The sequence below is a fragment of the Psammomys obesus genome, unplaced genomic scaffold, assembly GCF_907164565.1.
Source record: "Psammomys obesus unplaced genomic scaffold, mPsaObe1.curated_primary_1811, whole genome shotgun sequence".
Taxonomy (NCBI): domain Eukaryota; kingdom Metazoa; phylum Chordata; class Mammalia; order Rodentia; family Muridae; genus Psammomys; species Psammomys obesus.
Window position 1 is genome coordinate 7,823,030 of NW_026593286.1, and position 13,325 is coordinate 7,836,354.

At 44.5% G+C, this 13,325-nt stretch overlaps 1 protein-coding gene across 4 annotated transcripts in view; it reads left to right on the forward strand.

Annotated features, from left to right (window-relative positions):
* The window catches only part of LOC129683848 (nuclear autoantigen Sp-100-like), a 42,871-nt gene extending 29,754 nt beyond the window's left edge, over nucleotides 1–13,117 (forward strand). For 3 of the 4 annotated variants that reach the window (XM_055616828.1, XM_055616830.1, XM_055616831.1), the window contains exons 10-13: nucleotides 1,797–1,901; nucleotides 4,698–4,840; nucleotides 5,699–5,746; nucleotides 12,667–13,117. In XM_055616828.1, coding sequence (XP_055472803.1) covers nucleotides 1,797–1,901; nucleotides 4,698–4,840; nucleotides 5,699–5,743 — 293 coding nt within the window. In that variant the 3' untranslated portion in view covers nucleotides 5,744–5,746; nucleotides 12,667–13,117. Of the gene's footprint in view, nucleotides 1–1,796; nucleotides 1,902–4,697; nucleotides 4,841–5,698; nucleotides 5,747–12,366 lie in introns of all 4 variants that reach the window. The other variant, XM_055616829.1, reaches the window with a different exon arrangement.
* Nucleotides 13,118–13,325: the final 208 nt, after the last annotated feature.

A 13,325-nucleotide genomic window follows, 5' to 3' on the forward strand; every position in this document is an offset into this window, starting at 1 on the left:
CTTTCTTTCTTTCTTTCTTTCTTTCTTTCTTTCTTTCTTTCTTTCTTTCTTTCTTTCTTTCTTTCTTTCTTCCTTCCTTCCTTCCTTCCTTCCTTCCTTCCTTTTTTCCTTCCTTTCTTTATATTACAATTTATTCACTTTGTATCCCAGCTGTAGCCCCCTCCCTCATACTCTCCCAATCCTGCCCTTCCCCCTCCCTCTTCTCCTCCCATGTCCCTCCCCCACTCCACTATAGGGGAGGTCCTCCGCCCCATCCATCTGACCCTAGCCTATTAGGTCTCATCAGGATTGGCTGCATTGTCTTCTTCTGTGGCCTGGTAAGGCTGCACACACACACCCCTCAAGGGAAGATGATCAAAGAGCCAGCCGCTGACCCTTGTCTCTTACCTCAATTTCTTTATTTCTAATATAAGTGGGTGATTTATGTCAATCATCCTCATTCCAATGCAGGATTGATCAGCTACTTCTCAAACTTATTCTCAGCATCACAGACAGCCCACCTCACCCTCCACCCCACTACTACCACCACTAAATCAAGGTCTCTGATGACAGGAAGGGCAAACTTAGCTTCTTATCTTCCTGCAATTTCCTCAAGGAATTTTTATTTATTTATTTATTTATTATGTATATAATGTTCTGCCTGCATGTACACCTACCTGCCAGAAGAGGGCACCAGATCTCATTATATATGGTTATGAGCCACCATGTGGTTGCTGGGAATCAAACTCAGGATTTGTAAGCTCTGAGCCACGTCTCCAGGCCCCAGCCCCGAGGAATTTTCATCTCTACTTTTGTGGAGTTGCAGCTCTCCCTTTCCCGTATAATTTTCAGGTTATTCTAGAACTTTCTGGGTTTCTGTATCAGCTACAGACACAAAACGCTGTTGTGAGGGAGGAATGAAGCAGGGCAGACATAAAGAAGACATGATCTTGGCCGACTCTGCTGGGCTGCCCATTGTCTGAGTCAGGGTTTCTCTTGCTGCGATAAAACACCATGACCAAAAAGCAAATTGGAGAGAAAGGGGTTTATTTGGTTTGCACTTCCACTGCTTATCATGGAAGGAAGTCAAGGCAAGAACTCAAACAGGGCATGAACAGGGCATGCTTTTCTATGGCACCACCCACAATGGGCTAGGTCCTGCCCATCAATCACTAATTAAGAAAATGCCCATGCCCGGTCAGGGCTGGGGCCCACCATCCTGCCATCAACCATTTCAAGAAACTGCTCCCTGTATCACCCAGACAAGACATGCTCCTCAAATTCAACTTGTATATTTGGCAGATTAAACCACATTATCGAAAAAAAAAAAAAAAAAAAAGAAAGAAAAAGAAAAGAAAATGCCCTACAGACTTGCCTACAAGACAATTTTATGGAGTTCCCTCCTGTCCGATGACTTCAGCTTCTGTCAAGTCAACACAAAACTACCCAGCGCATCTGTATCATCTCCCTGCTTGCCCAGTCAGTGTGCAAATGGTCTTATCATTGGCTACTATCAGCAGCAAAATAACATGGCTACTAAGATTCTGTCAGAACCACTATGGAGAGTTTCCCTGATGTCAGATTTCTCTACTAAAGCATCCTGGGGTTTCTCTCTCTCTTTTTTTTTTTTCATAAATTGACACTGGGGTGGACAGTCTGTCATTATGTATCCAGTGATCTACTTTAAGAAAAGACTTCAAAGCTGTAGATTTGTGAGTCAGAATTTCCCAAGTGCCTTTCTACCTTTACAAGAATGACTGAGGGAGGAGGGGTCATACATACCTGCAAAGAGAGACAGAAGAAATCTTCTATTTCAGCCCCAAGAATATCCCGTACTGAAGCTTTGTGTTTCAATGCTGACCAGCTTCCTGTGAGGTGTGGTGGTGCAGAAGGGGTGTTATATAAGAAGAAATTCATACAAGGTGGGTTTCATGGTTTTTACTCTGCAACTTCTAAAGAAAAGAATATGAATTAATTAATGGAATTAAGTAATGGAATTACTTAAGTGTCACCGACCTGCAGTGACACCTGAATAGCACCTGAGTGAAGGCTGGGGAAAAAGGGAGCAGGGCAACACAAAGAAGGACACCAAGTCTAGGTTCTGATCAAGGTGTCGTTTACTGAAAGTCAGGTTAACACTTAAATAGCAGGAAAGTACAAGCAGTTTCTCATGGAGGCAACTTTACTTGGCCAAAACATACGAGGGCTCATTCAAGGTTACACAGAACCTGCTGTCTGGTTACCATGGTTGCACGGAATTTATTATCTCGTTCTCAGGGTCAGAGCCCTCTGCTGTAGGACTGCCAGGGTCAGTCTCTGAGACACCAAGCTTTAGATTAGAGCCAGGGCCAAGAGGCCAAATTCTACTGCTCAGATATGCACTCCAATTTGGCTATTAACTCCAAATAGGCTACCACACTTAAGGAATTGGGGGGGGGGTGTAGCTTGAAAAGAGGAAGGGATCCTACCCTGCCATTTTTACACTTGAAAAAAATCATGCCTAATAGATGCTCACAACATGGATGTAGCCATGAGCTGCCCAGAGAAGCAGGGAGAAGCCCATGAACTCCCATCCACCGGTGGAAACTATCGTATATTTTCTTTCTAGCCAGACTTAAATGGGAAGAGGCTGTCAGCCTCTGCCTTCACATCCCTGGGTCATTAGCGCCAGGGCAATGCACTTATTATGGTGAGACAGATGACCACAGGACAGAGAAGCAGAGAACCAACTTCTTGCCTGGACCCTGCCAAATGTGATGGTCTTATTCTCCGGAGGTGGGGACTTTCTGTGCCTAAGATTTCTCCATTTAAAAAGATACTAACAAACCAAAAGTGTGGTGGTACATGCCCTTAATCCCAGCATTTGGGGGGCAGGGAGAGGGAGCTTTCTGTGAGTTAGAGGCCAGCCTGGTTTATATATTGAGATCTCTGAGTCTGAGGCGAGCCTAGTCTTTAGGGTGAGTTCCAGGACAGCCAGGGCCACACAAAAGAACCTTGTCTTGGAAAACAAACAAACAAACAAACAAACAAACAAAAAACCCAAACAGCCATACAGTTTACCAGATCAATGGGCTTTCTTCTTTGGTGCATCAGAAACACCATTTTTCTCTCCGTTTATATTGGTAAATCCATGCTCATTCCCGCTTCACCCCCCCCCCCCGCAATAGCCCACCTAATTCCTGTTCTATAAATCTTCCTACAATGGGTACCACTTGTGACTGCCTTCTTTCACTTAGCATGATGGTTTCAAACTTCATCTGTGTAGTTTATGTAACACATGTTTGTAACTGTCAAATAACATGATATTCCATTGTATGGCTATGTCTTGGTTAGGATTTCTATTACTTTGATAAAACATCATGACCAAAAAACAAGTTGGGGAGGAAATTGTTGATTCAGCTTACACTTCCCAATTGCTGTTCATCACAAAGGAAGTCGGTTCAAGAGCTCAAACGGGAGAGGATCCTGGAGACAGGAGTTGAGGAAAAGGCTGTGGAAGGCTGCTGCTGACTGGCTTGCTCAGCCTGCTTTCTTACAGAACCCAGGACCATGGCGGGACGGCACCGCCCACAATGGGCTGGGCCCTCCCACATTGGTCACTAAGTAAGAAAGTACCTTACAGCTGGATCTGACCGAGGCATCTCCTCAACTGAGGCCCCTTCCTCTCTGGTGACACTAGCATGTGTCAAACTGACGTAAAACCAGCCGGTACAGGATGTATCACATTATCTGTAATCATTCATCAATTTGGATCATTTGTACCATTGGTTATAATGACTAATGCTGCTTTGAGAATTCATGTACAACATGTGTGTGGACATACACACTCAGTTGGAGGCACACACATACAGAATTGCTGGGTCATATGGAAGGAATCACTGAGATGCTTTTATGGTGGCCACACTATTTTCAATCCCCAGCAATTAAGCAGCACCCAAACGTCCCTCCGTCCCTAGCTGCTATTTCTTGTTACTGTTTTTTTTTTTTTTTTTTTTTTTTTTTTTTTTTTTTTTTTTTTTTTTTCTTTTTTTTTTTTTTTTTTTTTTTTTTTTTTTTTTTTTTTTTTTTTTTGATTACTATTATTATGGTCATCCTGGTAGATGTGAAACAGTGTCATTGTGATTTTTGCTTTACACTTTCATGATAGGGAAGATGTGGAACATAGAACTGGCTTTTTAACATAATCTCTTTCTCCGCTGGATAACATTTCACTTATGTTTGATGGTGTCTACTATGACTGTAGGGATGAGCAAACTTCTGTTCAACAGTCCCTTTAGATTGGATAGAAAATGATGTCACAAAATCCTGAGTTGCAGGCAGTGGCTGCAGTCTCCACTCTAAGTGAGGATTCCACCTTGCCTGGGCACCTGAGCCTCTGGTTGTTCTCCAGCCTGAGAGCCCCAACTCACGCTGTAGAGTCAGCTTTCTTGTTGTGCTTTTCTAGGTGACTCTGAAGAAGTTGCAAAAAAGGTGTGCACTGGCGGCAACTGTCATTTTCTTCATGCATGACAATGAACGAAATATACATGGCTTCGTGAAAGCCCTGTCAGGGAATCCCAGGGCTGAGCTGGGGGCCCCTGAAGCCAGAGGTGGCCCTGACTCCTCTGCTACTGGCTTTGAGTACAGTTGAGTGGCTCTAGGTTCAGCTTCATGGGGGGTCATGAATCCGAGCTCTAGGGTCACAGCAGGCTCTGAATCAACTTGCTCTGGTCCTACAGGAATTTCTGTGGTGTCCATACGGACAGCGGATGGGTTATGGCTCACACCCCCTGAATTTGAAATCCTGGGAGGCTATGAAAAATCAAAGAACTGGAAATTGAGTGTGCGTTGCCACACTAGGACCCTGAAATTCCTGATCCAGGTATGGCCTTCTTATACTGTTTGAGATTGGCTTTCCCAGGAGCATCCTTCTCTATCTACCCCCTAGGGTTTTCTATCTTTATGTGGTCCATTGATTAGAGTATCTGACATCCAGTATACATACAACCAGCCTGTGATGACAGGATAGTTCTGGTGTGGGAAGTCAAGCTGGAGTGCCTCAGATGGGAACAGAGAGATTGTGAGGGGAAACTTCTCAATGTTGTGAAGTACCCACCAAAGAAGACTATTTGGACATGGTTTAAGCCAATATTAAGTCTGTTATTAGCTGGCAGCAACTAGCACTGAGCCTTTCTCAGGATGAGCTTTTAAGCACAAAATCATGTTCTGGCTTGACAAGAACAGTTAGCCAGAAGCAAAACTACAGAAGCCAAAAAGCAAGGCAGTTCATTTAGAGATTTTTCCCATAACTATGGACTTTGATGAATTAAGTCTTTGTTTTCATTTTGGCTGGTGGTGCTGCCTATGTGCAGAGTCTTATGGCCTGAATGATAGTTCCATCATGAAGTCAGTTGTGGTAAGATTTGGAGGCCTGTTATATCAAGACTGGGGGCCTATTACATCAAGATGCTCCAAAAAAGGGAGAAGGTTCTAAGGAGGACTTTCTTGACATTGGTCAGAGTCTGCAAGACACAGTGCAAACATCCTGAGAAAAAAACCTGTTTTTCAAGACAGGGTTTCTTTGTGTAGCTTTGGCTGTCAGAGATTCAACTGCCTCTGCCTCCCCAGTGCCAGGATTAAAGGTGTGCGCCACTCTGGCAGGAACCCTTAGGAGGAGATTAGAAATACCAGACTCAACACCACATTCTGTAACCACACACTTGGATCTTCTATCTTTCAGAAAAAGTTTCTACCTAACCCTTCAAAAAAACGTAGCAGGACCTAAAAGGTGAGTGTGGCCCAGCTTCTCGTAAGTTCTCATCATGTAACTGATTTTACATGTACAGCATTTTATTTTAGGAATCTCAGTTGGCTGGCAATAATTAAAATCAATCTTCCATCTCCCACCCCCACTGTTAGTTTTTCTTTTTCTTTTCTTTGTTCCTATCTTGATACCCTGTTGAAAATGAAACTAGATTTTCTTTGAATGTTGGCTTCCTTGAGGTGGGAACAATAAAGAGCAGTCAGGATAGACCTCAGAGTTGTGGTTTGAGGAAGAATGAAGTTATTTTAAGGACTCAAAGTTGAAAACACAGCTATGAATATGGAATAGCTAAAAAGCATGGAATAATGAATGATCTTCAGCTTAAACTTAGATCCCCCACCCCACCCCATGATTTTACTGCTTTCTCACTTTAACGGGAGCCAGTGGAGCAGACTTTCCAGGCGGTGTTCAGGTAACAGTAAACTCACAGCCATCTCTGTCTTCTGATGCAAAGCGCATTTATCACTCATTGTCTACCTGCTGGCTCTGGAGTAAATGAGAGCAGGAGCCGGATGCCTTTGACACTACGCTTCCCATGCCTCCAGGACACCTTCAGAACATCCACCAAGATAAATAGATGTTGAGTGTAGGATGTATATGAAACTACATGTCGCTGTATGAGAGGGGCACTGTATTGGTACTTGAAAGAGGAGATTAGTCAGAAAGATGAATGTTGGTACTCTCACGTCTTCTTCCTTGTATGCAGTCACCTCAGACCACGGACTGGTGCCCCCCACGTGCAGGGGGTCTTCTTTCCTCACTTAAATATCTCTGGATACGCCCCCACAGATACGCCCGGAAATATGCCTCCCAGGTGATTCAAACCCCAGTCAGCTGAGAATAAAGGTCAACCATCACAAGTCAAACTAACCCCAACCACAGCACACTACACCATGGCCCCCATAATATCAATATCTGTTATCATACAAAATATCTCTGCATCTCCCTCTCTCTCTCTCTCTCTCTGTCTCTCTCTCTTTCTCCTGTAGATGCCATGTGGCCAGCAGCCTCAGCCTCCTATTACCATGCCTTCTCTTCTGTAATGGGCTATACCTTCAAACCAGGAGCCAAAAATAAACTGTTCCTCTCTTACTCCACTTTTGGTCAGGTGTGTAGTCGTAGCAACAAGAAAAATCACCCAGCAATCAAAGGCGTGGTTCTCTTCTGACCCTTCCCATACCTGTCTACCTTTCTGATAAGATGTACACACATAAAATTTTTCCTTGAGGAAAACTCATTTGCCTTTGGGAGGATAGTGCTCCTGGAGAGGAAGGTTCCGAGAGATGCGTCTTAGAGCTGGTGCTGACCTGGAAGATGTGTCCTGCGGTGCCACGCCACTGGCTCCTCTGAAGAGCTGTGCAGCTCCCTCTCCATCTGTGAAGGAGATTCTCCCAAGTGGAGGGAGGCACCAAGCAGGATAAAAACATGATGAGCAGAATTAGTACAGCTCATAGTCTCTCTAAGACTGAGTGCTGATAACAAACTGGAAAGGGGACACAGCCTTCTTATAGACTTCAGGGAGAGATGTCCACTCAGACTTCCACATAGGTCACATGTCACTGGGATGCATAGCCACTGAGAATGTAAGACTCAGATCTTCACATCATTTGTAATCTGCAGTATTATCGGGCTGGTGTGAATGCTTAACCATTGAAACATTTTGTCTGCTGGGTTTCTCAGAGAGAGACCACAATTTAACCTATTCACTGATTACTTTAAAGTCCAAGTCATTGAAACCTGCCTCATTCATTCATTCATTCATTCATTCATTCATTCATTCATTCATCTGTCCATCTCTCTCTCTCTCTATTTGGAGACAGGGTCTCACTTTGTAGACCAAGCTGGCCTCAAACTAACAGAGAGCTGAATGCCTCTGCCTCCACCTCCTTATTGCTGGGATAAAAAGCATGTACCACCACACTCTGCTGAAACCTGCTTCCTCATATGAGTCTACAAAAGCTCCCTGGGATATTAGAGCCAGGGAAGAGAACTTTCTTTGAACCAAGCGGTAGTTTGATATCATGTCTTCTTCTCCTAGAAGATACACAGATCCATAAAAATAGGTGTAGTCAGGGGAAGAGGTAGACACTTTAAGAGCAATACTTTACACAGGATGATTTAAACCAGTATTTTTGATCAAAGAATTCAAGAATACACTCCGTCACCAGCTCCTGGGAACCCCTGCAGGTGCATGAGCCCATGACGTCTACAGGCTGAGGTGAAAGTAAGACTGAGAAACGCTTTTGATAGGTGTCTTAGTTTGGGCTTCTGTTGTCACAGTGAAACACCATGACCATAAAGCAAGCCAGGGGAGAAAGTTTGTTCAGCTTACACATCACAGCACTGTTCATTACTGAAAGAAACAGAACAGGAACTTAAACAGGGCAGAAACCTGGAGGCAGGAGCTGATGCAGACGCCATGAAGAAGTACTGCTTACTGGCTTGCTTTTCCTGGCTTGCTCAGCCTGGTTTTTTACAGAACCGCCTCAGGGACGGCACCACCCACCATGGCCTGGCCCTCCCCCATTAATCACTAATTGAGAAAATGCCTGACAGCTGGATCTCATGGAGGCATTTCCTCAACTGAGGCTCCTTCCTCTCTGGTGACTCCAGCTTATGTCAAGTTGACACAAAAGCAGCCAGTTCGATAGGTCAGGGTAGAAAGTCCTTAGTGAGAGATTAGGTGATGATCTTATATAGCTAAAACATCTCTGCTGATTTTGCTGTTTGCACTAGGCTCTAATTTGTTTAGGTGGGGACTCCAAGCGCTTGAGCTCTTCCTACCCACCAGCCTCCCTGTAATTAGACAAATAATGGCATATGCCTGACTCCCAGGACATGGAGGGTGGAAATAGCCCTTCTGTCTTTACACAGCACAGGACCCAGCCCAGGAGGTGGTGCTCTTACCTCTTGGTTGGGTCTTCCCGCCTTAATTAAACTAATTACATAATCCCTCACAAGCATGCCCAGAGGGAAATGAGCCCTCAGGGGTGTACCTTCTGGTTTTCTTCTGGGTGACTGCAGAGCCTGTCAAATTGGCAACATTAACTATCACAGGGATGTAAGATTTCAGGGCGAGGAGATCAGCACTTTCTGGACAGTAACGCCGATTGCTTATGAGCCTTTGCTTTGATGAGAAGTGTTGTGGGGTCCACTTAGATTCAACACAATGCAAGCACCAGGTCAGTGCAGATAACAAAACTTTATTGTAATCAAGCCGCTACTGATCCGTCAGGGATGCAGAACAGACCCCCTCCCTCTCCCTGTCCCTAGCCAGAATGTTACAGTGCTTTTAAGCTGGAAAACCACAAACATGTGCCACGGTACAGTTACATTTTCCCACCAATCAGGATTTAGGTATAGGGGATTTTCCTAGAAACATTTCTTTGTGGTACACTTACCCTGACCTCATTGGTTGGTTTATTCAACTGTGGCAGCGCAACTTACCAACCAGGATGTCAGTGACCATTATCTTAGTTAGGGTTTTACTGCTGTGAAGAGACACCATGATCATGGCAACTCTTACAAAGGACAACATTTACTTAAGGTTGGCTTTCAGTTTTAGAGGTTTAGTCCATTATTATCATGGTAGGGAGCATGGCAGCATGCAGGCAGACCTGGTGCTGGAGGAGGAGCTGAGAGTCCTACATCTTGATCCAAAGGCAGCCAAGAGGAGACTGAATGTGTTTTACACTGCACATAGCTTGAGCATTTAGGACCTCAAAGCCCCGCCTCCACAGTGACACACTTCCTCTAACATGGCCACAACTCTTCCAATAAGACCACACGCCCTAATAGTGTTGCGCCCTATGGGCCAAGGATTCAAACACATGCATCTACGGGGTCCAACCCTATTCAAACCACCACACGCGTGTACATGTTTCTCTCTGCCAAGCAAGATGTCAGCTACCAGGGAGAGGCAGACAGATCACTGTGAGTTTGAGGCCAGCCTGGTCTACAAAGTGAGTCCAGAACAGCTAAAGCTACACAGAGAAACCCTGTCTCGAAAAACAAAACACACACACAAAGAAAAAAAGTCAGTTACCCAGGGAGGTCTTCAGAATTTGAACTTTATTCAAAATGGAAGCTTTGCTCCAATGGCTTAGTTTGGTTCCTTTTTACAGAAGAAAATTGGGTCTGTGTTTCTAGGCAAGAGCAGCTTTGCTCTCCTCCTTGAAGACCCTTCATGAAGCTAAATGGCACCCTTCTGCACTTCTCATGTAAGGCCATTTTTAAAAGAACAAATAATGACCCCCATTCTAATACAACCTATTTGGTGTATTTGGTAAACTTTGCTGGAGTAGGAAAAAAATTAAATAAGCTTAACATGAGTATCCATAAGACTGAGGAAGGGGTGGACATGGGAGATGAGAGAGATGATAGAAGCAGGATGGAGTCTCAGGTTTGTGGTGCATGGAGCATGTTATGTAAAATGGAAGTTCCAAAGAAAGATCAGGGTGCAGTAGGAAGATGGGATGCAGTTTAACAGAATGAGTTTGAGGTACACCTCGGGAGCCCTAGAGGAGACAGTGCTGAGCATTAGAACATGCAGGAAAGCTGAGGAGAGGTGAGACACGCTAAAGCTGAGGACACAGGTAGAAACCTCAGCTGGAGAGTGACTCTGACCATCCAGACAGACTACAGCTAAGGACAGAAATCCAAGGAATCCCTTCCTTTGTGTCGGGAGGAGGAGAAGGATCCAGGAAGGAAAGTGGTCCAGCAGTTAGGTCATAGAACAAACCACCAAGAATGACACCAAAGGACATGCTTCTGGAGGCAGAGATGGCCAGGGCACAGGATGTTTGAGCCTATCACCTTGCCTACTTACGTTCTCCCACGCGCTCATCCAGTGGTGGACCAGTCCTCAAGCCAGGCTCGTGTTTGTTCCCCAGATGGTCACAGGAAGGCAGGAATTCCTTCTAATTTGAACAGGTGGCATGGCTAGTCTATATAAGAATTTGAAGCCCTGGAGTGCCTCCCAAGACTATAGAACACCTCCCCGCCACTAGAGGGCACTGTGGGTCCCTGCAGACATGGAGGAAGTAGGTATCAAAATCCAGCAGTAAATAGGAAGAACTAGTGGGTCCTTTTAAGGAAGCGGGATTGCTCTCAGTGGCTGTCATCAAACATACAGAAAGTGAGAGTCAACAAAAACAGAAGCAAGATCATCGTAAAAGTAAGAGTGACAAAAACCAACGCACCAAATGGTCATACTTAGGCACGTGCAAGGGAGAACTCCCTAAGATGGCAAAAGGTCTCGTTTGCTGTTGGCCACACTGAGCTATTTTGCAAGCTCTGTCGGGGATATTTGAGTTAATTCCTTCTTGTGTTACTTTCTCTCCATATGACAGACTATCTGACAAGAAGCAACTTAAGAGAGGAGGGATTTAGTCTGACTCACAGTCTAAGTGTATGGTCCGTTGATGCAGCAAAGGTTTACTGGTGGAAGCGAGTCACAGCTATGGTGGCAGGAATATGAGGCTGCTTGTTCTTATCTTGTTTGTCTAAGAAAGCAGAGAGACACCAGAAGTGGGACCAACCTATAAACCTCAAGGCTCATCCCCCAGTGACTCATTTACTCCAGCTAGATCCCACTTCCCAAAGGTTCCATAACCTCCTACAACACCACTAACTGGAGAGCCAGCATTCAATGCCTTTGGCATGAGCCATTGGCAGACATTTTACAACCAAATAATAACATTCTGTTGTAGCTTCCATTGGTACATTGTCATCTGATAATGCAAATGCATTCAGTTTAAAACTTCCCATAGTCCTAACAGTTTAAAGGTCCAAAGTTTCTTCTGAGATCCAAGGCAATCTCTTATATCAACCCCTAAAAAAAACAAAAGGAAATTTACTTCTTTCCGGCATACAATGACACAGAACAAACAGCCCCATTACAAAAGGAAGGAATAGACACAGCCAGAAAATATCAGACCAAATTAAAACTGAAACCCAACAGGACACACACAAAAAATAAAATACATAAATAATTAATTAATTAATTTAAAAAAAAAAAAAACTGTGGGTCCATATTTGGCATCTGGAACTGATGATGGCATCATCTGTGCTCCAAAAGGCTTGCACAGCCCGGTCCTCCAGCTCTGTTGCCTGCAGCAATTGTAGTTTCTCTCTTAGGCCATTTCCAGTGGCTGCAGCTTCCCTTGGTAAACTTCCATATTTCTGATCCTCATTAAAATATAGACTTCATCTTTACAGCTTCATGCGCTGCAGGCTCAAGTGTTCTATGAATTCCATTCATATTCCAGACATATGACCCAATGTCAAAACAAGGGTGCACGGAGGTTACTCTGTCTTATGTTAGGGTTTTGTTGTTGTTTTCTAAATGTGTCTTGCCTTCAGAGACTTCTTTCGGGGGGATTGTTTTTTGTTTGTGTGTTTTTTGAGACAGGGTTTTCTCTGTGTAGCCCTGGCTGCCCTAAAACTAGCTCTGTAGACCAGGCTGGCCTTGAACTCAGACATTCGTCTGCTTCTGCCTCCTAAGTGCTGGGATTAAAGATGTGCACCATCATTGTCTGGCTGAGAGACTTCTTTTTACAAGCAGCTTTTGATTCTGTTTCCAGATGTAGGCTGACTCTGCACCTGATTGGACATGTGAACAGCCCCATCTCTTTGGTACCACCTATACAACACAAACTGATGAATTACTTTCTCTTGGGATAAAAAAGGATTAGGGTGAACTGAGACTGTAGAAGCTTATGAGCAAATTAAAATCACATCAGGAAAACTAGGCCTAAGATATCAGACACAACAGTCTGAGGGAAGCCTGTGACTCCTCATCCATGCCCTAAAAAGAGGACACCTAGCATGGTGATGGTGATGGCCACCAATCTATCATCTAACCACTTGGTCTGTTCATCTAGAGATCAAGAAGTGGAGAATTACTGAATGTCCCAAGGCCTTCAATTCAGGTTGGTCCCCGCTGTTGCCAGAGATTACTCAAATTTCCACCTACCATCTTCTTATTGATCCAACTGTTCAATGCATCTGCTCACCCAATCATCTGGACCTAGTCCTGCCTTCTTGGCTCTACAATTGAACTCAACTCCACAGCTCAGCCCCAACCCTGCAGCCAACTGCTCCAACAGTGACTTCACCAGCTCACTTGGTGACTCACCCTGCAGACTCCTGTGACTTTCCAGCAGTCTTTCAGCTCTGGTTTCTCAAGCCTCCACTGCCTTAACTTTTTGTAGCTACTCTGTAACATACATATCTAGAAATCGGGATGCAGATACGGATATATGTTCTGTATACGCTTAATGTGTGATGTACGGGTTAATAATTAATGTTGGAATAAAGAACACCTGTGTGCCTTGGTTGGCCTGGGTTATTAAGGGAGGTGTTCCTATTGACAGGTTGCTGCCAATGAAGCTGTTGTAGCTTGTGAATTTGTCATCATTCAATAAAGTCTTGTGTTGTAGAAAGACATAACTATGTTCACCTCTGTCTCTGACAGGGCACGCTCATGACGCCCTTACACACTGCCTGGCTTCAGTAGCTTACTGGGAACACTGACGCACGC